Source organism: Elephas maximus, chromosome 21 (genome assembly GCF_024166365.1).
Source record: "Elephas maximus indicus isolate mEleMax1 chromosome 21, mEleMax1 primary haplotype, whole genome shotgun sequence".
Classification (NCBI taxonomy): domain Eukaryota; kingdom Metazoa; phylum Chordata; class Mammalia; order Proboscidea; family Elephantidae; genus Elephas; species Elephas maximus.
In genome coordinates, this window is record NC_064839.1 from 35,610,767 (window position 1) to 35,638,114 (window position 27,348).

The window sequence follows — 27,348 nt, forward strand, 5'->3', positions numbered from 1 at the left end:
TTATAGTACCTTATCATCTGCAAATAGTGGTAGTTTTACTTCTTTCCAACTTGGATGCTCTGTATCTTTTTCTTGCCTTACTAATCTAGGTAGGACTTCCAGCACAATGTTAAATAGGATTGATGATAAAGGGCATCTTTACCTTGTTCCTATCTTCAGGGGGAATGCTTTCAGCCTCTCTCCGTTGAGAATGATGTTGGCTGTTTGTTTTGTATCAATGCTCTTTATTATTTGAGTTTCCCCTCTGTTCCTATTTTATCAGGAATGGGTGTTGGACTTTATCAAATGTCTTTTCTGTGTCAGTTGAGATGATCACGCGATTCTTCCATTTATGTGTTGGATTACGTTGATTGATTTTCTAATGTTGAACCACCTTGCATACCTGGTAGGAATCCCACCTGGTCGTGGTGTTGCTTTTCTAACAAGATGCTGAATTCTGTTGGCTAAGATTTTGTTGAGAATTTTTATGTCTATATTAATTAAGGACACTTCTCTGTAATTTTGTTTTTTTGTGGTGTCTTTGCCTGGCTTTGGTATCAGGTTATGATGGGTTCATAGTATGAATTCAGGAGTATTCCTATTCCTTCCTTTTCTATCCTTTGAAATAGTTTGAGTAGTGTGAGCTCTTCTCTGAATGTTTGGTAGAATTCTCCAGTGAAGACGTCTGGGTCAGGGCTTTGTTGTTGTTGTTGTTGGGAGTTTATTACCTCTTCAACCTCTTTTCTCAGTGAGACTCTTAAAAAAAAAAAAAGCAGGATTAGTACCTTCTAACCAAGCACTGTCTCAGAATTCACTGCATTGACTCCAACTGGTACTTTTAACCATCACAAGCTAGTAAGTAAAAACCTGACTTCAGAACTGTAGTATTCAGTTTGTGCAAAGGCCAAATGACACCATGGTACTCTGGAGACACAGTGGCTCTGCAGCAGTCCAAGATGCAGGGGCAAAGACTGTCACCATGTCAGTACAGAAGGTCACAGCTACTCCCCACCCAAGTCCCACAGCTGCCATAGTCCTGATGCTCCTTATGTTGTAAGCAGCAACTTAGGTTCAACAAAACAGTCACCAGTTCACATTAATTTTTAGTGTTAGAAAAGCTCTAAGCATAATTTTATGTTTATATACATTTAACAGTATAATAAAAACTTAAGTGAAAAAAATGTTGAAGGGTCTCTTCATCATATTTGAGAAACACTGTTAGAATATTTTCTTCCCTAAATGCCTCAGAGTTTGACTCTTCTACTTAGAGAGTACCCTCTAATGATGTGAGAATTTGAGGGGAAAAAAGCTCTGGATTCTAATCCCGTTTGGCAGACCACGACTAGCTGCAATCAGGTGGCTGGACTGAGAGGAGATTAAGTTCTTACCTTCTCACTGTGGTTTATTTTGAGGTTGGTTGATAAACAGCGTAGTATAAACCCCAAAATCCATAGTTGATAGGTAACAATGCTGTAAAAGTTTCCAACTTGTAACTATGGGATGAATTTTAAGACTTCAGCATTTCTTTAAACCTTGCCCTTCACTCACTCAGAGGTGAGAAAGGGGAAATTCTTTTGGCTCCAGGAAAAGTATGTTATGTGAGGAAACTGAAAAGAGGAAACCTCCACATTAACTGTTTGACAAGGCTTCCATGGATTAGGGTTAGAAAATCCAATACAGTGCAACACCAGCTTCTTGACCAGTGCAGTTCCACAAAACTTGTTCAAGATATTGCTACCCCCATCTGCTGACACATGCTATGCTGCAATTAAACAACTACTTAAATCTGAGAGAAGCAAGACTTTAATGAACAATGCTACAAGTTATAGACAATAATTCTCATCTTTTAAAAAAAGATTACAGAAAACACTTTACTGAAATTTTTTTGCTAAAAAGACAGTCTTTAAGGATGTCCAAGAGAGACAGCAAGCACAACAAAGTACAAAAAAAGAAGGGAATGTTGAATTCCAGTGCAAGACACTAACACAGCACAATTAAGGGAATCAGGCAGAAGTAACCATTTCATAAAGAATGGAATTAGGCATTTATATTCAATCAAGGTTGTTTTTAAGTCCAGCAATAAGGAAGGGAACTGGTCAGGGAGGATAGGGGGAAGAGAGAGGGAGCTAAGCTTATCTACAATCACCATTTTACCAAAAAACACACTGGTTCAACCACATGGGAAGTGAAGGTTAAACCTTCCTATGTAGCCCAGGAAATATTAAAAGCAAATGCCAAGGCAGTCAGGTCTAGGTGTGGATGTCACAGCTGGCTAAATGGTTTGTAAGGGACTCCTGATTCCACAAGGCCTGGTCTCTCATCAGTCTGGGCTCATGACAAACGAAGTTCCTTTGTATTTGCTTCAGAAGGCCAAAGTTTTACCTGGAACGAGTTCACTCCAAAAAATGCTCGTGTTGCTGGTTTTAACAGGTCATGGAGTCATGTGGCTCCTAATAGACTCCACCATTTCTTAGGAGAAGGTTCTACTGATTACTGGGGATTTAAATTCAAGCAAACCACTAAAGAGGGGAATATTAATGATACTCTGGCATATACAAGCTTTGCGCCTGTATTCTCTGCCAAGGACATGGGGTAGGCTTGGCTTTGCTTCTTAGCTCCATGATCTCCAACAGCACTGAAGTGGAACTGGGGCCTCCCTCACACAGAAGGAGGTTTCCCAGAATTCTCATCCCAGCCCAGCTTCCAAAAGAAACAGCAGACTATTGGGCTATTATTAGAAACCATGCTCCTGTTAATGCGTGGAAATGAAAGCCTGTTTCAGTTCATGCCAAGTTTTTTCATGGTCCGCCAGCGATCCTTAATCATTACAGCTGTTCGGTTAACAAATGGGTAATTTTTAGAAATGGCAGCCCAGTTTCCTTCTCCGTATTTCTGCACTCCAGCCTTGATCCACTCGCTTTCTTCTACCGTCCACTTCTGCAAAAGAAAATCGAGCCTCATCACAAGCTGGTTACCCACTTATTCACAGCTTCTCCAATAAACTGGAGAAAAATCAAGAACCCTAGAAGAATCCAAGAGCATAACCTGAGCCCTAAAGCAGGGTTTCTGTTTGTAAAACGTGACAATTAACACTGTGGATTTGGGCCTTTAATGATTTTCAATGTCTCTGTCATTTCATCAACTAATAATCACTTCTGTCTTTAAAATTTCAAACATGTGATGTTCGTGGTTCAGAAAGTGTGTCAGGCTTCTGTCCTAGGTTTTTCCTCCAGAGGACAGCTGTTTAACTCAGTTCGGATTATATGAAACTCTCAAAACAGACTTTTAAGGAGTACGTGGGTAGTCTATGCCTAGAAATGGGGACTGACTTTACCTCTGTTTTACCCCACAGATCAGAAAAGAGAATTTTTAAATTACCTGTTTTTTTGTTATGCTGGTTACACTCTCTTCGTCAGGTGCTGCTGAAAAACATTAAAAGTAGACTCATTTCAGAGCTCCTAACTCTGCCCAAACCACAAAAAAAGACACAGGGTGTTCCCAAAGGGAAAACAATTCAAATTTCACAAACACTGACAAGAGAAAGGACACTACTAAAGGATAGTTTCTTTTTATCTTTAATTTGCAAGACATCAGTCATTTTACCCCATGGGAATCTGTACAAAGCAAGTGTTTTATAAACAGCAATTCAAAAAATGTCTATTATGATGGATTTCAGTTTCTTTAACAAAACCAACATCATCTTCTAAAATTACTGAGGGATTGTGATATTTAAACCTATGTGTATGTATAATTTCTGCTTAATAACCCCTTGTTAATGGCTGCTTTGAAGTAACACGGTTTTATTGTTTTACACTAGAATTTTCAAATCCCTGATCATTTTACGTAAGTACAACTTGGTTCAGTTCCCTAAACAAAAGAACAAGGCAACTACTGTTTCCCACTCCCACGAAACATGCAAGATCTGCTCAAGTTCCATCTTCTCATCATATGGGTAAGAGATCAGGTCTCAAAACACATGCATATCACAATAGAGGGTCCTGGACAGAGCTGGAGAAAAATGCAGAACAAAATTCTAACTCAAAAAGAAGGACCAGACTTGCTGGCCTGACAGAGACTGGAGAAACCCTAAGAGTATGGCTCCCGGACACCCTTTCAGCTCAGTAATGAGGTCACTCCTGAGGTTCATCCTTCAGCCAAAGATTGAACAGGCCGATGGAACAAAACAAGACTAAACGGGCACACCAGTCCTGGGGCAGGGACTGGAAGGCAGGAGGGAACAGGAAAGCTGGTAACAGGGAGCCCAGGGTTGAGAAGGGAGAGTGTTGACATGTCGTGGGGTTGTTAACCAATGTCATACAACCAGGTGTGTACTATAACTGTTGATGAGAAACTAGTTTGTTCTGTAAACCTTCATCTAAAGTACAATAAAAAACAAAACAAAACATGCACCGAGATAATTTTTTTAAAAGGCCAGTGGGCTACAGGAGGGTGTGTAAGTATAAAAGACGTGCCATTCCAAGCCATCAAGAGTTGTTTAAAAAGCCGTAAGAAAAGGCAAAGCTGCAAAAGCATGAAACTTGCTTTAGCATCTGCTTTAGCAAACGCCATTGTCCCAGCAATGTCTTCTCATCAGGAAGAGGATACTTTGAGAAGCAGATTATTTTTAAATAAGAAAGTGTTTCATATCATAGTGGGAGCAGATTTCTAAAGGTAACAAATCCGTACTGCGCTGGAGATGGATGTTTCCAGAACTTTAATATCTTACTGTTTTTAAACATTTAATGCTATTTTTATTGTTTTTCTGTTGACTTCCATTTTCTGTGTGATCCTGACCTTGCCATGTATGTTTCTGCCAATGAAGATGCTTTTCAGGGACAAAACCTTTGGGATTGGCAAAGGGTTACCATTGTTTATGTTAAAAAGTCTATGTCGTTGTTATTATGTGCCATTAAGATGATCCAAGCTCATAGTGACCCTACATAACAGAGCAGAACTACCCCATAGGGTTTCCTAGGCTGTAATCTTTACAGGAGCAGATGGCCGGGTCTTTTCTCTCATGGAGCAACTGGTAGGTTCACACTGCCAACCTTCTGGTTAGCAACTCAGTGCTTAACCACTGCGCCACCACGGCTCCTACAGAACCCCCAAAACTGATGCTTAGCATTTGGATATTTTCCATTCAGATGTAAAGTAAGTAGTGGGAGAGATTTTAATGCAAATGCTATGACATTTGGTATTAATTATGGAAAAGTAAAATTTCTCAGAAAAAGACATTCCTATGTAGAAACTGGTAAAAACATATTTTACTTTAACAAGAAATGCAGGGGAAGGCATTTCTACCTTTTCTAAATAAACCACATTAAGAAGGACATCAACTACAATACCATAGATTTTATTAAATAAAAGAATTTTCTTTAAACATAAAGTACTGCTTCGAGAGTCTCCATTGTTTAAAGAGAAAGGACATAAAACTGACTCCTTATGAATCAAAATGAGGTCAACAATCTTTTAAACTTTTTCTAATTGGAGATGCAGTTTCTGGAACATTAACATGTGACAATAATATGCATGTATATTTCAGCAAGGGTCAAGGAGAAGCTAAGAATCTCCTCGCTTACCCTGAACTCGAAACAGTTCATCCTCTTCTATCCAAGTATCTTTTTCTTCAACCCCATTAGAGCTGTTCCACTTGCCTTTGGGTACTCTGAGGGGAGATCAACAAGAAGACAAGGTATAAAACAAATTCACCCTGGGCCTGCCCATATTCTGCCCTTGGCTCACAATCCTCCTTGTCTTGCTGTGACCACATTTGACGTTCACCCACACGCAACTCCCAAATCCAATGTCCTTTTCCACAAGCTGGCTGGACATTCCCCAGACTACAGGACCTCCCAGCAAACTCAACACCAAATACTTCATTGCCCCCTCAAAATTTGGTTTTTTTTTTTTTTTTTTTTAACTCTTTTACAGGTCTCAGCATCCTTCTACCTTACAAACTGTGGTGCTACTAAGCCCCTTTCCTTCACAGACCTGCCCTATTTCTATCCCCAGACTGATCTTTCCCTTCCCATTCCCCTAGTTCAAGCCCATGCTATCTTTAACCGTTATTACCCTAGGCTCTCAACTACCATTAGCTCCTTCCCTTTCCAAAGCCACTAGAACTACCCTAAAATCATATCCCTCTTCTATTCTGGGATGGCTTCCCATTGCCTTACCACCATGGAGGCCCTTCTTCTCTTTAACTCCCCTGGCCACACCCATAGCAGCCACTCTGCTTTTCTCCATTGTCCTTCAATAAGCTCTGTACTTTCCTGCCTCCCTCCATACTTGGGATTCCCTTACCTGCCAAAAAAAATCCTATCTTTCAAGGCCATCATCCTCAAAGACTTCACTATCTACCCAAGCACACACAAAAAGCACTCGCCTTTGCTGCCCCTGTAGCACAAGACTTACACTTTATTAAACTATTATTTCACAGTGTACCCCTAACGATAAGCCCCTTGAAGGCAGGGGCCGTATCTTCATTTGTATATCCCAAATACCTAGCACATACCCTAAAATGAGCTGTAGAAATATTAGCTAAACTAATACTGGGATTATCAAAGAAGTACAAAGAATTTATACCATCAAAGATTAGAATAATACGCAAACAAGAATCCTCCCTGTTAACATGAAACATTAAGTACTTTGGTATAGACAAAAAAGTCCCAAAGAGTAAAAAATAATCTGAAACCCCAACTATTAAAGAAATTAAAATTATAGCTCATCTCTTCTACTCAACTTTGACTGTGCTTACCTGATTAATGACTCTGAACACTAAACATATACCTATACAACTGCCCTGGGGACAGAACACTGCACAGATTCGACCTCAGAATTATAACATCTTTTACAAAACATAGAACGTGTCTGTATTAAAAGTTTTAAGTAATCTACAAAGCTCACAATGACCTGGAAAGTTGACCAAGAGAGCAGATACAGATTTCTGTTCCGTTCTACCCTATGAAAAAGGAATTGTTATCTTTAAGGCTGTCTGAGAATTGTGCAAGTATGAAAGCAATTTGCTTAAGCAGTACATAGGTGCTGCTTGAAAAAATTCCTTGAGTTCCATAAATTTGCCATAAAATTACCTAACCAAGCAGCTGAGACAAATGGTGGACTATTTACTTCCCTTTGTTTTTAATTTGAATCATACCCCCAGATGTTATTCCTGAGAAAAATTAGTTTACTTGAGATAAAGTAAAAAAACAAAAAAGAGGTTTTCCCTTTACAGTATATTAGCTTTGTTAATTTCTACTTCCAAAGGTCAGACTGAGTTACAGTTTAAGTTTTCTATGTACTTGTCCAAGTGCTGGGATACAACTGATTGTAGCTTGTGTCCTCTAGTCAGTCATGTTCACACGAGTGGCTGTAACCTCTTTCTGCATACAATCTTCTAAGATCACTTTAGTAACTGCTCCCTTCTCTGAACTCTGCATTGATTACCTCTGCATAGGCTTTGGTTTTGGGGAAGTCTTTCATATGACAGTGTTGTGTTGACTGCCTTTCTTGATTTTTGTCATGTAAAGGGCTGAGATCTGAGTTCTAATCTTAACCGTTAGGTGTCTATGTGGTCCTGGGCAAGTCAGGTCACTTCGTGTTCCTAACACTCCTCACTGGTTAAGTTAGAATTGATGAGCAACAGCCTGGCAGGGACTGGCAATCTATAGCCTGTGGCTGCCTGTTTTTCTAAGTCCCTTGAACTAAGAATGGTTTTTATGTTTTTGAAGGGTTTAAAAAAAAAAAACTTGCATGACAAAGATCTTACGTGGCAAATAAAGCCATATAAACATATTAGCTCTCTGGCCTCTTACAGAAGTTTTGGTGTCATCCCTTAAACTGGAAGAACCCAGACCTATTATTTGGTCAGTATCTATTCAACTCTTACCATGTGCAAGGTGCTGTGGGGAATATAAAGATCTGTTAGTCATGGCCCCTACCCTCCAGGTGATAAGCCCTAATCCTGCCTTTCCCTCCTCTTGACTCTTCACACGACTTCTTCCAGACCCTCACTCCATACCAGGCATCAGTCTCCAACCACCTTCCCTCCCTTCCTCCAGTACAAAGCAGATGCCATTGCCTGTTCAAAGCCTTTGGTGGCATCCATCAACTTTTTAGATTAGTTACATTAGCATTATCTGGGGGCATATTCAGAAAAGTAGACTCCAGAACACTGCCACCTCCCCCCCTTTCTAATGCAGTAGTCGGGGGTCTGGGAATACGTATTTCTAAAAACATTCTGTAGGTGATACTATGAAGCCCAGTTTGAGAATCTCTGAATGATAGAATAAGACAGAAACTCCAGATCTGGCCCATCTATGCATCCATACTTTTCTCCCTTCATTTTCTGGGTATATGAGGCTTTGTCATGCCTTTATGAAATCAGCCGCCACTGCCTAGAATCCCCTGCCCCTAGTATGCTTGATGACCTCCTACTCCTCCTTCAAGGCCAGGTTTGCACCACCTACAACTTTGTTGAGCAGTCTCAGGTCTTCTTCCCTTGAGCTCCCAGGGCACCTCGCATGAACTGCTGTTAGAGCAGGGGTCACTAGACTTTTTCTGTAAAGGGCCAGATAATATTTTTGGCTTTGCAGCCCATACTATCTCTATCACAACTACCCAAAACCAGTCATAGACAATATGTAAATGAATAGGTATGCCTGTGATCCAGTAAACTTCACTGATGCAAACAGGGAGCAGATGAATTTAGCCCAAAGGCTGTATTTTCCCAACCCTCACTTGAAAGTACCCATGACACTTCATTACATACCCTTGGCACATGAGAGGACAGACCTTCACAAATCCTTTACAAGACCACTGTGATCACGCCCTCTCCCCCAGGCTTCCTGATCTGTTAATAGGAGCAATACCTACATTTCACAGGATTGTAAATGAGATCATGTATCTAATGAGAATAAAACTGCCCAGCAGCTATGCTTATCTGCTAGTAAAAAGACTGACTTCCAAATGCAGGCAGTAGTACAGATAGTGCCAATTTGTGCCTGAGTATAAACCACTTATTAGAAGTCGCAGCCCATCAGGGGACCTAGCACACACATGCCAGAGAATAGGTCCCCACACAACTACAACACAGACCAGTGGCACAGATGGCAACAGCTCTGGGAGTCCAGGAAGGTGGACAACCTACAGCAAAGGTGACCAGGGAAGCATTCATGGAGGAAGAATTTTAAGAAAGGCAGCTTGGTGTATGTGGTGTTTGGGACATAGGCTTTTGTATCATGACTGACTTGACTTAAAAGTCCCAAAGGCCAGTTTTGCCACTCTTAAGCTGTGTCACTTTAGATAAGTTAGTAACTTTTCTGAGCCTTCTTCATCTATAAAATGGGACGAAAGTATCACCTCACAGCGTTAGGATTGTAGATTGTAGAGATTCAATAATCTATGAAAGTGGCTGGCCCACAGAAAGCACTTCATCAATATCAGCTTCTCTTCCCTCTGAAGGACAAATGGGAATCTGACAAGTAATGACGGAGGGGTGACAGTCCAATGTGGGTAATGGGAAGAAGCAAAGGTCCAGTAGTAGAAACAAACACAGCATGTTCCAGAGAGAGAAAGCAGACCAGTTTGTCTGGGAGAAGGATCCACAACAGAACACAGAGGGGAGCAAAACTCAAAGCCAGGCTGTGGTCATATTATGGGAAACAAAATTAAGCATTCTAAACACTGCCCCACAGTACCTAGCAGAATGTAGATTAGTAAAAGGTGCAAAACTGTTAACATCAGACTCTTTTAAGAGTGAAAGTGTAACATGGCCCAATTCAAGCAAATTTCTTTTAACAAATAAGATTAGTATTTAGTAGTCAGGACACTCAGAAGTTTCCTAAAAAATGAGTAGGAGGCTCTGAAACCTTTCCATTCTCACTCACACCCTAGTGCAATGCCTGGAAGCCCACACGTGGGGCTTCAGAATTGGCAAGGATGGCTATGTCATCACTCCCGACTCCTGAGTCACATTCTAACAGTCTGAGCAAGCCTTGGTGGTATGTAACTTAGCTGATGGTTACTTCGTTCATGGAAGTGATACCAGGCCCAACCAGGACCAGCAACCAGCCCCAAAACTGCTACAAAGAGGTTCTTCATACTTGAGATTCTTCTCCTTGGGAAGGGGTTGGTTGAGTGCGGCAGGCTTGGATAGTGATGCTGGAACGACCTCCTGGGAAGAGTCGAGGCCTGTGCTGGGCTCAATACTCTGGCTGTCCTCCTCCAAAACCAATCTGCTTATTGTCATGCGCTTGGCCTTGGGCTGCAGTTCAGAGCCACCCTCACATTCAGCAGGGGCTGAACTTTCATTTTTTCTTGGTCTCTTGTTTTTGAGGGCTGAGGATGGTAGAGATGCTTGATTAGGAAGTACCAGATCCTTCTGGTCTAGTCTTGAGAAGGCTGCCTCAGAATCCTTCGCACTGGATAGGGCCTTGAAAGCTGCTTTCAGAGTCATAATCCCAAAGGTGGTTGGAGTATTCTGTAGCTCCCTAAAAAAGAGAGACATGCAAAGATCAATTTCATGACGGCTGATGCTCAACCATTCAAACAGCTTTTTCAAAGTGTGAAGAGCTTCAAATTAGACTCAGAGGACTCAAGTTGAGGACTCTCCATTAAAAAAAAAAAAGTAAGAGGGAGATTAACACAACCTTTATTTATAAATACCTCTTACAACAACCATAAATAAACGCTTTAAATGTGATGTATAAGTTGGATTATGGAGTTTAAACTCCAAGTTTAAGTAAAAACCTTAAAGGAACCACAGGCAATGGTACTCCCTCCAGAGGCCTCCTTAGCCTATGTGCCAGTCTAACCCTCTAAAACAATGTTTTCTATTATGTAAGAACCCTGAGTAGTGCTTAGCAACTGTAAATCCACCTAGGCAACCAAATGATAATCCAGCAATCCCACCCTGAAGTCTAGACTCTTCTCCTAGCCATCCCCATCCAACCCTCATGTGGCAGAAGTAAAACGCTGGTCTCCACTCTGCCCCTTTCTCCTATAGTACACTTATGAACAGGATCTTGAGAATTCTCAGAGTAAGGAGTATGTCCTGCAGTCTTGGAACAATGAGAAACTGCCTTTTAAAAATAAAGTTTATCTATCATTTGAAACAGCTAATATCCTTTAAAAGGGGCCCTAGTGGTGCAGTGGTTAAGCGCTTGGCTGCAAACTGAAAGGTCGGCAGTTCGAACTCACCTGCCACAGCACGGGAGAAAAATGTGGCAGTTTGCATCTGTAGATTTATAGCCTTGGCAACCCTACGGGGCAGTTATACTCTGTCCTGTAGGGTCACTATGCCTTGGAATCGGCTTGATGGCAACGGGTTTTGGCAATGGGTTAATACGCTTTAAGTAAAAACTGTTAGGAAAGGAGTAAACTGGCATCCTGCATACCAAACCCAGCTGGCAGATGTGTTTCACTGGCCTAACCTATGTGAAGTTTTTTTTTTTTTTTTAAATTGGACTAATGGCGCCTCCTTAAAAAACTAGAAATAGAAATACCATACAATCCAGCAATCCCACTCCTGGGAATACATCCTTGAGAAGAGCCGTCACATGAACAGACATATGCACACCCACGTTCGCTGCAGCATTATTCAGAATGGCAAAAAGATGGAAATAAACCTAAGTGCATGTCAACAGATGAATGGATTATGGTATATACATACAATGGAATACTATGCAACGACAAAGAACAATAATGACTCTGGGAAACACCACACAACATAGATGAATCTGGAGGGCATTATGCTGAGTGAAATAAGACAATCACAAAAGGACAAAGATTGTATGAGACCACTATTATGAAAACCAAGAAAAGGTTTACAATTAGGAAAAAACTACCTTTGATGGTCACTATGGTGGGGAGGAGAACTCACTAACTAGGTAGTAGACAACTGTCAACTTTGGTGAAGGGAAAGTCATCACACAATATAGAGGAAGTCAGCACAACTTGGCTAAGGCAAAGCCATAGAAGCTTCCTAGACGCATCCAAACACGTTACTTGGGCTGAGGGCTGGGGACCGTGGTCTTGGGGGACATCTAGATCAATTGGCATAATACAGCTCACAAAGAAAATATTCTATATCCTACTATGGTGAGTAGTGTCTAGGGTCTTAAAAACTTGTGAGCGGCCATCTAAGATCCATCTATAGGCCCCATCCCGCCTGGAGCAAAGGAAAATGAAGAAAACCAAAGACACAAGGAAAATATCATTCCAAAGGGCTAATGGACCACGTGAACCACAGCCTCCACCAGCCTGAGCCCAGAACTAGATGGTGCCTGGCTACAACTACTGACTGCTCTGACAAGGATTACTATAGAGGGTTTTGGACAGAGTAGGAGAAAAATGTAGAGCAAAATTCAAATTCACAAAAATGACCAGACTTATTGGCCTGACAGAGACTGGAAGAACCCCCGAGATTATGGCCCCTGGACAGCCTGCTAACTCAGCATTGAAGCCACTCCCAAAGTCCGCCTTTCAGCCAAAGATTAGACAGGCCTTTAAAACAAACAATAACACACGTAAGGAACATGTTTCTTAGTTCAAACAAGTATCCGAGACTAAGTGGGCAACATCGGCCCAAAAACAAAGACAAAAGGGCAGGAAGGGACAGGAAACCTAGACAAACGGACACTCAGGGTGGAAGGGGAAAGGGGGCACAGTTTTGACACCTTGCAGGGATTGTAACCAATGTCACCAAATAACTTGTGTATAAATTTTTGAATGAGAAACTAATTGTGCTGCAAACTTTCCCCTAAAACACAATAAATTTTTTTTTAAAAATTGGACTAACATCATTCAGAAATTGGGAAATGTCCCATAAATATCTGAACTGAAGTTTGGGTATCCTCAGACATTCCTACATAGCGACAATCACATGAAGCTGAAAAAGCATCCCCTCTCTGGTTCATACAGTCCCACACTCTAGACTGTCTCATCCTAGGTCCACTTTCCTCCTGTACATTTTCTGCCAGGCTCCCCAAAAGCATTTAAACTTGTGACCCCCTACTTTAGCAACTGGTCTTGGGAATCTGATTCACAGATCTGAGTACTGCTTCTCAAGTGTACTAAGAGATCATGTATCCAGAGGGAACTACTGAGTAGATATGTACGAGGCAAGAATGAGAAACAGAAGGAAAGGATCTTTGAGCAAGAGCCAGTGAGGGACTTCTAGAAGAGATCCCAGACATCCTCTTTTCAATATTCTCATTTTCCCAGGGTGTGCTCTATACTTCCCACAGAGCCTTGTATAAGTAACCCAGTAACATGTCAACAGGCCAAGTCACTGAGAGAACTGATCCTGTTTTGAGAAGGACACTATGCTTCCAACTGATTAACCCCATGTTTCACACAGGATTACAAAAGGGCATCCCTCTCACCTTGTAGGTTCTCTGAGTGTCTTTTCCACAGGCTCTGGTGCTGGCTCTTTATCTTCCTTCACTGTGCTTGAGGCAGCGGACTCAGATTTCAAAGCCTTTTTGGCCATCTTAGGAAGGAAGAATGTCATCAGGAAAAGGGAGGTCACAGAATTTCACTATAATTTTCTGCTTCTTTCACCATGAACATACTCAATACGCAAACAAGATCACTTACAAATAGAATCTAGTCATAAACTGGAGGAGGATGTAAAAAGGAAGAGACCTTAAAATTGTCTCAAATTTCTCCTTCTTTACTTCCTTGAAAAACAGTAACATCTCCAAAAATGGTTCACAGTTTTCTCTATTAAAGACAATCTCTATTTGAGTGGTGTTAACCATCTTGACATTTCAAGAGTTCTTTAATCTTTCCGACATCCAATAATTACATGATTTTACTCCACATTTCCTCTTTTCTTCCATCCTACCAATTTCATCCCTCACCCAGGAATGTATGTCTTTGGTGTCATATACAAGACTCAAAAAATGTTTTTGGTTAGGGTAACTAATAAATATTTATGTCTTCTAGTTTGTGTATAGAACTGGCAATGATTGTATTTCCACAAATGTGTTTTGCCTTAGTATCAACTGTTTGGAAATTCTTGCCTATAACATGCGTAAAAGCCCTCAGTAGGCCAATCTCATTCTAACACCAACTGTTCATTTGTCACCCTCTGGCTTAAGTTTTATACATGTCCAGTCTGTCTAGTATTTTTCCAGTTCGCACATGTATATCTGTAAGGTTTGGGTATGATGTCTTAAGAGCAGAGAGAGTTTTAGCCTCACATATCAATAGGGGAAGGTTATTGTTTTTCAGTTACCTGGAATGCAAATGAACAGGCCAGGCTCAAATATCCTGACACTTGCTCCCAGAATATTCCAAACTATCTGCTTTTCAAGTAATTTAAGATTTCCAAAATCACTGCTAGATCACTGACATTATCCTAATATGGGCCTGGCAGATTATACATGTATGAGATAAGATATTTTCAGCATATTCAAAATCCTGGTTAAAAAAATAGAAGCCCAAATCCTCTCGCCCAGTGTTCCGTTATGGCACACCATCTAGGACAGCTTGGGTTCTGATTTTTCCACAGGCTGCCCAGAGGCTCCCTGCTTCTGTTCTTTATGTTTATCTCTTTTATCCAATTAAAGAATATCTTCATTTGGCCTCTGCTGACCTGATACTTCTAATCACAACTTTTCTCCAAAGCCTTGTCTTTTTGCTGTTAACAACACTGTCATGCCACATCTACTCTCTTCCTCCCAAAGCTCAGTTCAAATTTCACCTCTTTTGGGGAAGCATCAATTATAAGTGAATGTTCTCCCACTTTAAATATAACAGATCAATCACATGTAAAGGAAGTAAAAATGTGAGGGGAGGGAGTCCAGATGTGTCCCATTTGCCTCTGCCAGGATCCTGCTTCTGCATATTTAAGGCATTTAATTAAGGAAGACAGTGACTATTAATTTAGAATCTTTTTCATACATTCACTCTTTTCAAAAAGCTTCTGAAAAGAGCTGTCCCTGCACATGCTCAAAGCACATGACCATTACAGGCAGAGAGGAAAGGCTAGGCCCACCGTGAGGAGGTAGGGCTCTGCGTGATCCAGGTGGCTCTCCAGAAAGCGCAGCATCTTCTGTTGGAAGGTCTCGTAGGAAAAGTTCTGGATCACAGGATGGGCCACGTTCTTTTCACGGATAATGTTCAGGAGATCATTCCTTAGCTTCTACACAAAGGACCAATATTTGCAACATGAGAAAGGAGAATGTGGTAAAAATTCCATGATGACGAGTCGAGAAAGAACACTATCAGAGCTTTTACAACACTGCCAGTGAAAATCACTGTCACACATATAGGGAGAGAAGCCTAACACAAAAGACCGGTTGATATATAATGGTTCGGACACAATGTGTTACTATGTAGCTATAAAAAAAAAAAAGTTGAGTAAGTTTCCTGTGAACGAATATAGAATGATCTCCAGCATAAATTAAGTTAAAAAAAAAATTTAAAAAAGGTTCAAGATAAGTGTGCACGATATGCTGTAACGTGTTATGAAAACAGGAAAAATGACCGTGTGCATGTGTCCGTGTGTGCGCATGCACACACACACATTTGCTTGCAGCATACGCATAGACTATCTCTGAAAGAATAAAAGAAAAAAAATAACAGGTTGCTTCTGAGGAGGAAAACTACACAGGTAAGGGTCGCAGAATTTTTACTAAATTTTTGTTGTTCCTTTTCAATTTTGTATTATGTACCTGTATTACCTTTTCAAAAAATAAATTTTAAATTTTAAAAGAAAGAAAAATACAAAGGGCAGGTACTGACAGAGCTTTTGACACCAGAAAACTGAGGTGTTGAGTTTTTACCAAGGCAGATTCCCCTCAAGTCTGCAGGATCAGCATTTATAGTATGTAAGCAAGGTTAGAAATGTTACAAAACTTGTTAGCTTAGTATCTGGTGCCTAGCGCTTAAATAAATGTTCTGTCAGAAACCAGACAGGAATGGGGCAAGTAGATGATTTACGTAAATTCGTCTAATGAAAAACACATTTTTGGTGCCAATTTAACAATCTTTGGGTATAAAAGATGTTAAATATTTAGATAATATTCCTTACAAAGAACCCTTTCCCTACTTCCCCACAAAAAGCAGTGAGTTGGATTTAAGTCGCGAAAGTGAAAATTTATCATATTTACCTGAGTTGTGGGGTCCTTGGACATATGTTTTTTCAAAATTTTTGAAGCCTTTTCAAATTCTTTGTTTTTGATACAAATAATGACAGCCTACAAAAGGGGGAAAAAAACTTGTTTTTACTATTGTAATAATGGCAGGTGTAATCAGAATATCAAACAGCAAAATAAACTACTAAAAAGTACAAATGAATCTTACATACCCAAGAGCTTTCTCACATTATACCAAACTCTTGCATTTAAACACTAACATTTATTAATTTAAGCATTGTAACTGTAACCCTGCACAAAGGTAAGTTGCCTGTTAGTTTGTAGGGTAGTAGCATTTCAACGTTACATTGGATTTTTTAAAATGGCTGATACAGCAAAAATCTGATCCCCTGCATTGTGGACCATGTACCCAATCTCAAATAGGGCACCTAAGAAAAGGCAAAATGGACCAGAGTTATTCTAGGTACCTCTAAGTTCACAACTAGTTCTGTTCTTTTGTAAGCAAAAGCTTTGATGTAATTTTAGGGGGAGCATACTGTGAAAAAAATAAGCAATTTGCTGACCACAGAGCTCCTTCCATTCTGGAAAGACCTGAGGCCAGATCTGCAGAAGAACTAACTCAGCCTCTCCCTATAATAAACCCGGCTGGCAACTTCAGTTAGAGTGTGCAGGCAATTGTGGAGACTAGCAGCCCCAGATCATCTACAGGCAGCAAAGAAGACAAAGTTCCAAGGAGGATGAGAAGGTCTCATCAGTCAGAGATAAAAAGAAGAGTCCTTCTGTAAAGAAGCCCTGAGAGAATACATGTAGAGGAAAAACAACAGTGATTGAAAATTTAAAAAAGAAAATTTTAACAATATATACACACATTTGAAAATATTAGAAAAACCAACTAAAAGGTGTGAGCATTTAATCTAACAGGATAAAGTACCCTAAATCTGGTCTCAAAGAAAAAGAGAGATACAAATAGACAAATAGATTCTTTAAAAAAAAAAAAAGACCACACATACGAAAAACAGAAGGAAAACTGGGCAATATTTTCAATCTTCACAGGGAAGAAATGTTTAAGGAGATACAGACTAAAAAGGCAAAATAGCACAGAAATCTATTAAGTCCTAATTTCTGGTGATTCCGACCATAACATGCTCAGCACAAGCACACAGGACAAAAGGAAGCCGGCGTTGTTGTCAGGTTAGCTGTAACCCACAGCAGTCTTCTGTGTAACAAAAAGTTGCCTCGTCCTGTGCCGCCTTCACGATCGGATCGTCGGCATGTCGGAGTCTACTGCTGTGGCTACTGTGTCAGTTCATCTCACTGAGGGTTCTCCTCATTTTCAATGACTCTCTACCAAACATGATGTCCTTTTCTAAGGACTGGTCTTTCCTCGGCAACAAGTCCAAAATATGTCTTAGTTATCTAGTGCTGCTGTAACAGAAATACTGCAAGTGGATGACTTTAAAAGAATAAAAATTTATTCTTTCAGTTTAGAAGGCTAGAAGCCCAAATTCAGAGCACTGACTATAGCGAAAGGCTTTGTCAGCTCTGGGGGAAGATCCTTGTTTCAGTTTCTGTTGCCCAGGCGTTTCTCAGCTCTTTGGCGATCTTCACATGGCATCTATCTTCCCCGGTCTCTGTTAAATTCTGTGTCTAATTTGCTCTTTTTCTAATTTAAAAGTGATTAGGTTTAGGAGAAACCCTACGCTGATATGGCCTCATTAACGTAACAGAGAAAGCCCTATCCCTAAATGGAATCACATCCACAGGTATAGGGGTTAGGATTCCAAAACATTATTTCTGGTAGACACAATTCAATTCATAACAGTAATGTGAAGTCTCGCCATCCTCACTTGTAAGAAGCATTCTGGTTGTTATTTCTTCTAAACTCATCTTTTGGCAGTCCACGGTATGCTTCGCTAACACCACAATTTGAATGCATCAATTCTTCTCCTGTCTTCCTTTTTTATTGTTCAGCTTTTCTACGCATATGAGGTGACTGAAAATACCATGGTCAGGTGAACCTTAGTCATCAAAGTAACATCTTTGCTTTTAAAAACTTTAAAGAGGCCTTTTGCAGCAGATTTGCCCAATGCAATGTCATTTGATTTCTTGATCGCTGTTTCCATGGATATTGTTGATCCAAGGAGAATAAAACTCTGAACAACTTAACTTTTTCTCCATTTATCATGATGTTGTTTATCAATCCAGTTGTGAGGATTTTCATTTTCTTCATGTCCAGGCATAATCCATACTGAAGGCTGTAGTTTTTGGTCTTCATCATTAACTGCTTCAAATTGTCTTAATTTCCGGCAAGCAAGGTTATGTCATCTGCATATCACAGGCTGTTAAAGAGTCTTCCTCCAACCCTGATGCTGTTCTTCTTCAAATAGTAAAATTAACTTTTTAGGGGGTATACACTCTGAGTTTTAACACATGTGCAGATTCCTGTAATCACTACCATAATGAGAATAAAAAACCATCAATCCAGAAACTTCCCTTGTGCTACCCCTCTGTAGTCACACCCTTCCTCCATTTCTAACCCCTGGCAACCACTGATCTTTTCTCCATCATTGTTTTGTCTTTTCAAGAATATCATATAAATGGAATCATACAGTATGTAGCTTTTGTTTTTTGAAGGATGTAGCCCTAGACTGGCTTCTTTCACTCAGCATAATGCCTCTGAGATCCATCCATGTTGTTGTGGTATCAATAGTTCATTCTTCTTTACCACTGAGTAGTGGTGAAGTAGTGCATTGCATGGATGCACTCCAGTTTGTTTATCCACTCACCTACTAAAGGACACTTTGGTGATTATTATTAGAGCTACTAAAACATTCAAGTACTTGTTTTCATTTCTTCAGGGGTAGGATTGTTAGGTCACATGGTAAGTATATGCTTAACTTTATAAGAAATATACTGTTCTGGAGTGGCTGTACCATTTTGCATTATCAGTAATGAGAGTTCCAGTTGCTCTACTTCCTTACCAGCACTTGGTATTAATATTTTTAAAGTTTAGCCATTTTAATAGGTATGTACTGGTATTCATTGTGGTTTTAGTTTAAATATTGAGCATTTTTTCATATGCTTAGTTGCCATATATTCTCTTTGTTGAGTCTTTTGTCCATTTTTACAAAGGGTTTTATAGGATTGCCTGTTGCCTTTTGAGAGTTCTTTATATATTTTTGATGTAAGTCCTTTATCAGACTTGACTTGCAAATATCTCCTCTCAGTCTGCAGCTTGTGTTTTACTTAACAATGTCTTTCGCAGAGCAAAAATGTTACATTTGGATGAAGTCCAGTATTCATTACTTTTGTTGTTATATCTAAGAACTAGCCTAATCCCAGGGCATAATAATTTTTTCATTATTTCTTCTAAAAGACTTATTATGATTCATTTTAATTTACATAAAAGATGTGTTTTAAGTCAAGGTTCATTTTTTTGCATATGGATGTCCAATTGTTTCAACACCATTTGTTGAAAAGACTATCCTTTTTCCATATAATTCTTTACCATTGAACTGTCTTTGCATCTTCGTCAAAAATCAATTTGTCTTATTTGTTTCTATTTCCAGACTCTTCTGGGGGTCTATTTCTAGACTCTCTTTCAGCTCCTCCAATCTGTATGTCTATCCATTCACCAATACCCCACTTTCATGAGACCTATAGCTTTACAGTAATTCTTAAAATTGGGTACTAGAGTCCTCTAACTTTGGTCTTCTTTTTCAAAATGGCTATTCTTGTTCCTTTGTCTTTTCACATAAATTTTGAAATCAGGTAGTCTGTACCTATAGAAAATCTTGTTCAGATTATGACTGGAAATGCATTAAACTGGTTTATCAATTGGAGAGAATTGATATTTTAACTATATTGTCTTCCAATCCATGAACATAGTATGTCTTTCCATTAGGTCGATTTCTTTCATAAGCATTTTGTTTTTCCACATACAGTTCCTGCATGTTTTGCTAGACTTATATCTAAGTATTTCTTTTTCTTCCTTTTTTTGGAGTAAATGGCATTGTTTTGTTGATTTCATTTCAAATGGTTCATTGCTAGTTTAGTATATGGAAATACAATTCATTTTTGCACCTTGATCTGACCTTGATAAATTTACAGATGCTTTTTTGTATATTCTATGGGATAATCTGTACAATGTCATCTGCAAAGAGACAGTTTTATTCCTTCCTTTGCAATCTGTATGCTTTTTCTTTTTTTTTTTTTGCCTTATTGCACTGGCTGGGCCTTCCAGCATCATGCTGAATAGATGTGGTGAAATGGACACCCTTGCATTATGATCTTAGGACAAAGCATTCTGTCTTTCACCATTAAGAATGATGTTAGCTGCAAGCTTTTTGTAGATAATTTTTATCAGGTTGAAGAAGCTCCTTTCTATTCCTGGTTTGCTGAGTGTTTATGATGAACTAATGCTGAATTTTGTTAAAGGCTTTTCTGCATCAACTGATACGATCATGTGATTTTTCTTCTTTAGACTAATATGGTAGATAATTGATCAATTTTCAAATATTGAACCAGCCTTGCTTCCTGGGCTTGTGTCCCCAGTCAGCCATGCACTTCCACAACTGCATCCGCATCCACAGCCCACCGGCAGGACAGAGCGAAAAAAGCAACAGGGATTTGTCCCAAGTTCTGGGGAGTCACAACTCCTCTGAGAAGAAAGAAAGAGTTATCTCTTCCAGTTTTAGGTGTCTTCCCAGCTGCCACCGTCATCACTGGGCCACCACTGCTGCCAGTGAGGTCTGAAGGCTGGGACGAGAAAAAAGAAAAAAAAAAAGAGGGATTTCTCTCACCTTCTCTGACCCTTAAGGTTCCTTTCATGCTTCTCAGACCAGAAAGAGAGGGCATCTCTTGGAGCTCTTTCTGTTCACACCTGGAGAACACTTCCAAGTTTCAGGCTGCCTTTGAGTCCAAGCCGGACATAAAAAATGGTAAATTCATCAATGGTTTGGCAGAACTTCAAATTCTGATCTCCTTTCCCATTTGTCTACTACTGCTTACTTTTCAGAGTCCTCAGACAGCAGCTCCATGCATTCTGTCCAGGATTTATAATTGCATTAAGTAAGAGAGGTGGGAGGAAATGCTTACTTCATCTTCCCTAGAACTGTACCACAGGTCCTACTATATTTAATTTGTGAAAACAGAAAAACCTGAAAGCTTTCAAAATCTAAACTGAAAATCTGGTTCCAAAGTTTGTGCTATGAGTTTATCTTTTAAAGCTGTATATTAATTTCCTGTGAATTTTTTCTTTTTAAAGAGATGAACCACTGCTTTTTCACTTGGCAGTTACAAAAATAAGTAGTTTCTTCTCTTATGTAACTGTTACGGTTCTTAGAGTGTAAGCAATAGCAATGGTTTCTGGTTAACAAAAAGAAAATTCCAAGCATAGATTTTCAATACTGGTGAGATAGTTCAGGGGACATGCAAGGCATATTAACAAAAGAAGAGAAAGCCAAAACTCACAGAACTGAAAAGTTTAAAAAGTAAAATAAAAAAGAAACACACACAAAAAAATTAAAACAGAAAGAGAAAGACACCAGGCTGTTCTGGGAAGTAGGAATGTTCAAAAAGCCTTGATAAAGCTTTTCGTTTCAAGAATTAAAGTCCTAAGAGATGGTGTCTGATGCATCAGCTCCCCAGATAGGAGCAGAGTCCCTTGATTTACAGGTCCACCAAGACCATAAAATGAGGTAAGGCCCCAAAAGAAAATGAAGGTGCTGTCATCAAAGGTACAGGAGAGAATGCTATAAATTAAATGCTTCCCCAGAATCCTGTCATACACATTGTCCTCTCCTATTCTCCAAAGAAATCTAACTGAGCAATCTTTTAGTTATGAAAAGAAAACCAATGTAGTCTCAACATAACTAACATCCTGTAGAAGCAGTTCTCAAAAACTTTTTGGTCTCAAGATTCCTTATACTCTTAAATGTTAATAAGGACCCCCAAAAGCTTTTGTTTATGTAGGTTATGTGTCTGTTGTGTCTTGGCTAAAAGCAAAGAATACCAAAAAGATGTTGACCTGTGTTTTATTAACTATGCAAAGGCATTTGATTGTATGGTCATAACAAATTATAGATAACATTACAAAGAATGGGAATTCTGGAACACTTAATTGCACTCACGGGAAGCCTGTACATAGGCCAAGAGTCAGTTGTTCGAACAAAACAAGGGGATACTGAATGGTTTAAAATCAGAAAGGTGTTCGTCAGAGTTGTGTGCTTTCACCACACTTATTCAATCTGTATGCTGTGCAAATAATCCTAGAAGCTGGACTATATGAAGAACACAGCATCAGAATTGGAGGAAGACTCACTAACAACCTGTGATATGCAGATGACACCTTGCTTGCTGAAGGTGAAGAAGGCTTGAAGCACTTACTGGAGATCGAAGACTATAGCCTTCAGTACAGATTACACCTCAACATACAGAAAACAAAAATCCCCACAAGTGGACCGATAAGCAACATCATGATGAATGAACAAAGGACTGAAGTTGTCAAGGATTTCATTTTACTTGGATCCATAATCACCACACATGAAAACAGCAGTCAAGAAATCAAATGTCATATTGCATTGGCCATATGTGCTGCGAAAGACCTCTTTAAAGTGAAGAAAAGCAAAGATGTCAGTTTGAGGACTAAGGTGCGCCTGACCCAAGCCATGGTATTTTCAATTGCCTCATATGCATGCAGAAGCTGGACAATCAATAAGGAAGACTGAAGAATTGATGCCTCTGAGTTATGGTGTTGGCGAAGAATATTAAATATACCATGGATTGCCAAAAGATTGAATAAATCTGTCTTGGAAGAAATACAGCCAGAGTGCTCCTTGGAAGTGAGGATGGCAAGACTTTGTCTCACATACTTTGGACATGTTATCAGGAGGAACCAGTCCTTGAAGAAGGACATCACACTTGGTAAGGTGGAGGGTCAGCGAAAAAGAGGAAGACCTTCACCTAGATGAATTGACATAGTGGCTGCAACAATGGGCTCAAACATAGCAACAACTGTGAGGATGGTGTAGCACTGGGTAGTGTTTTGTTCTGTTGTACACAGGGTTGCCATGAGTCAGAACCGACTTGATGACACCTAACAACAACAACATATCTGTTGATATTTACTGTATCAGAAATAGAAAACTGAGAAAATTTTAAAGCATTTATTAATTCATTAAAAATAACAATAAACTCATTACATGTTAACATAAGTAACATTTTCATGAAAAATAACTATTTTCTAAGACATAAGTTTAATGAGAAGGATGACATTGTTTTACATTTTTGCAAATGTCTTTAATGTCTGGTTTACTAGAACACAGTTGGATTCTCATATCTGCTTCTACATTCATTCTGCTGTAATATCTTGTTTCGGTTGAGGTATATAATGAAATCTGGCCTTACACAGATGTGAATTTGGAAGAGAGGAGTATTTCAATAGTCTTTTCAGACAATTGTAGACTTTCTTCTTTGATTCTACACCAAGCCTTGACAAGTAAACTTTTCACACACTGTTACGTCAAAATCCATTAGTCTACCTTGCACTTACCCATGAACGATTTTTAAACAGTGTGCAGCGATCATTAGGAAAATACGGCTTGACTGAATTATGCAGCTCTTCCAAATGTTGACATATTCATTAAAAATACTTTTAAAAATCATATTTATTAATATCATCACCAATCTCATCAGAAAAGTCTAAGCATTGGGAAGCTATCAAGCTCATGAATACAAGATTGCCAAAATTATAATTTTCATTGAAAAGCCTGAATTTTGTCACTGACAACAAAAAGCGCTAATCATTTTCCTTGAAGTGATAGGTTCACTTTGCTCATTTTCAATAAAATTACTGCCAAAAACCTGAGTCTGAATAATCAAAGTTTGTCAGTCGTTCTTTCAAGTAAAAATGGTGCTCCATAAAAAAAACTAAAACAAAGAAAAAAAGCTAGCTGAACTTACAACTCAAACAATCACACGCGTGCTTTTCCACGAGACAACCACGTCGTGCTATGCGGCAGAACGCTTTACGTGCACTTCTCATTTTACCACGCAAAATACTAGTAAGATATTTACTCAAGGATGATTGCTTTTGCGCTATCGGTGCAAATGTCAATGTGGTGAAAAAGTCAGTGTTTTACAATTGTTACATAAACAGTTTTAACTTCACAGATCGCCTGAAAGGGTCCCAGAGACCTCCAGACCATACACTGTGAACTCCTAGAGTAACAAATAACTTACTTGATATACTTAAAAAAAAAAAAAATTTAATATACTTTAAATGATGATACTTCATAAAGCTTAAATGCATTAAAAAGCCTCACTGAGACTAAGCATCCCATGTTATTGTCCCAAAAATGACCATTAACGCAGTCTATGACTCTAAATGAGAAATTGAAAAAAAAAAAAAAAAATAGATGACTTAAGTAATAAAGTATCATTTAATAACTCAGAGATCAGTCTCTAAGATGGCCCCCGATGATCTCCACCTCCTGGCTAGTTCCCATGGCCACATCTATGTTTTAGATGAAAACAAGTTCAACTACTTGAAGCCACCTGGGCCATGACAGTTTGATAGTCCCAAATTCCTATGCTAGCGTTTTTCCTGGTTTCAAGAACGCTGCCTATGCCAGCCTCCTACCATTACTTTTTTTCTAGCTGGCTGATTATCCCAGCATCTCTGACTCTAATCTCTCTGCTCAAAGGGAATGCTTCCTAGGCCTCTCTTTCAATAGACAACTGCAAGAAATAATAGCACAAAGTCAGTCCCACATTTTCCAAGGCCCCAGCTATTCTCCTTGGTTTATGATAAACAAGGATGACCCTATGCCATAGTTATTTCTAGCCCTTTCACTAACCTCTGAAATGTCAATCTTCAATGCCAACCCACTTCTTGTGTACTGCAGCCCCTCTTGGTAGGGTCACATGGAAGAGACTAAAATCTCAAAGGCTGAGCACTTGACGTTAATGGTGCTTTCCAAGTATGGGAGGTAGGGGATGCCTAGAGAGATAACATCTGTGTGTGTACGTGAGTATGCGAACATGCTCCAATCATCCCTGCTTCTCCTCCACCCCACACAGAAAAAATTAAGCACTTGTATCCTCAAAGACCTCTAATTTTTATCAAAAGAAAAGTAAAAACAGATCCTTACAGCCTCCTTGACCAGTTTTCTACTGGACTCGACCACTGCCTCTGTCAGTGTAAATTCCGTTTTAATCATCTCCAGCACATTGATAGCTGATTCCAGGGGTGTGAGCTCAGCCTCCATATCAAAGGAACAATCTAGGACAAAGAGCAGTTTTCACCTTAAGCAATTTTTTAGGCCGTGAAAACGTTACACTTATGTATATGTATATATACCACATACCACAACATGTATATATGTATATTTATCTATATATGTATGTTTATGCAAACATATAGGATTTGCATTTAATTTGCTGACATGCTGGCTACAGGCTTACAAACACGGACTTCAACTTTTGGGAGAAGTGGGGAAAAGGTAGAATCCAATGAATGAAATCAATGAATATAAAGTGACCATTTTTTAACACTTTCCAACAAGGGTAAAAAAATAAAAATATATTTTAGCATACGCATTTGCCTCTTAAATTTCAGGATACACACATACTTCTCAGGTCCAAGTGGCCAGAAACTGAAGACAGTTTGTTACACAGCTGTCAAGTTGAATTCAGAAATAAAGTGTGCTCAGATACCAGAAAAAAGTCTACCATGGGGAAAAAATGTCTACCTTAACATAAGTCACCTTAGCTAACAGAACAGTTGGAGCAAGCAGGAAACAGGTGTGAGACAAAAAAAACACAAAAACAACAGAAAAGCAACCAAGAGAACCTTAACTGAATAAAACTAGAGCCAGAAAACAAGCACGTCGTAGAATGAAAAAAGACCACCGCGATGAAAATATTAATATCACACCTTAGCCCCGAATCCTCAATTCCCGATGTAAGTTTTAAAACAACAACACAACCCTACGTAAGCCCAAAGAAAAACACAAAAACAGCCATACCTAAATTTTCACCCTCTTCAATGCGAGACAGACACTGCATAACCCGCAGCAGCCGGGACACGGTATGCTCCTTCCCCAAGGGCCTGACAAGCAAAGCTAGGAAAGAAGACATCGTTGACTCGGCGACCCCCAGCCCCGGCACCCGGTCCTCACGGATTCCCATCCCCCGCGCTTCAGCCCCCTTCCGCCGGCCGGCCCTCACCCTGCATGATGTCCCGGATCTGCCTGAAGTCCCCATACCGACTACTCCGAAAGGCCCGCAGCGCCTCGTGGAAGTAGAACTTGAGCACCCAGCGGTTGACCGCCGCCTCCAGCCTCGCCTCCCCCGCGCCGCGCTCCGCGGCGCCCCCCAGCCCCAGCTCGTGGCGCCCCCGTCGGGCCCGCCCGCCGCTGCGGGATGCCCGCCGACCCGCCGACCGCCCGTTGCCGTCGCTACTCCCGCCTCCTCCCGCCATCGTGCCCGATCGCCGCGCGCTCTCGCCGCCGGGCCCCTTTCTCGGCTGTGACGCCGATGGGTCACGCACGACGCCCGATCCGGAAGCAGGACCCGCCGTCCCGGATCCGGCGGCCATGATGTGAACCGTGCACTGAGCCGCCCGCGGGCTTTTGGGAGGGAAAGGAATGTAGAGCCCCAGGCCACCTCTCGGACTCCGTAGTTCCCGGTGTACCGGCGCAATGCCTGCTGGGACTCGGAGTCTGCGCCACCAAGGTTGATTAGCGAGCGGTCAAGTGGCAACTTTTGCCCTCAATTTACAGACAAGCAGTTGGAATTGAGTCGGCGGGAAAGGGAGGTGGGGGTGGGTTGGGGGGGAGAGTTTACACTAAAGACGGAGCTCTGGTGGCGCAGTGCTTAGGAGCTCGGCTACCAACCAAATGGTTGGCAGTTGGAATCCACCAGCCGGGGCAGTTCTCTTCTGTCCTATAGGGTCGTTATGAGTCGGAATCGGCTCGGCGGCAGCGGTACATACAGAATAGTGGAGGCAAGGAACCCTGGTGGTACAGTGGTTAGGCGCTCTGCTGCTAACCAAAAGGTTGTTGATTTAAACCCACCAGCGTCTCCGCGGGAGAAAGACGAGGTAGTCCGCTTCCATAAGGATTGTAGCCTTGGAAACTCTGTAGGGTCGCCAAGAGTTGGATTCCACTCCATGGCAGCGAGTTTGATTTTGGGAGGTTTGGTACTAGAGACGTGGAACTATGTATAAGGTATTTAAACATAATACACAGCTTATTAAACA

General features: G+C 40.3%; 1 protein-coding gene across 2 annotated transcripts; it reads right to left on the minus strand.

The window, feature by feature from the left end:
• Positions 1-1,770: 1,770 nt before the first annotated feature.
• TERF2 (telomeric repeat binding factor 2) lies at positions 1,771-26,793 on the minus strand. 2 transcript variants are annotated; one of them, XM_049864395.1, is made up of 10 exons: positions 26,316-26,793; positions 26,114-26,209; positions 25,238-25,368; positions 16,101-16,187; positions 14,984-15,130; positions 13,365-13,471; positions 10,083-10,469; positions 5,559-5,644; positions 3,358-3,398; positions 1,771-2,916 (listed from the first exon to the last, which is right to left on the minus strand). In XM_049864395.1, exons 1-10 carry the CDS (start codon positions 26,683-26,685, stop codon positions 2,758-2,760), a joined length of 1,611 nt encoding a protein of 536 aa, XP_049720352.1. In that variant the 5' UTR covers positions 26,686-26,793; the 3' UTR covers positions 1,771-2,757. The 2 variants fall into 2 exon arrangements, with proteins under 2 accessions (XP_049720352.1, XP_049720350.1); XM_049864393.1 differs by having other exon boundaries at positions 3,358-3,401.
• Positions 26,794-27,348: the final 555 nt, after the last annotated feature.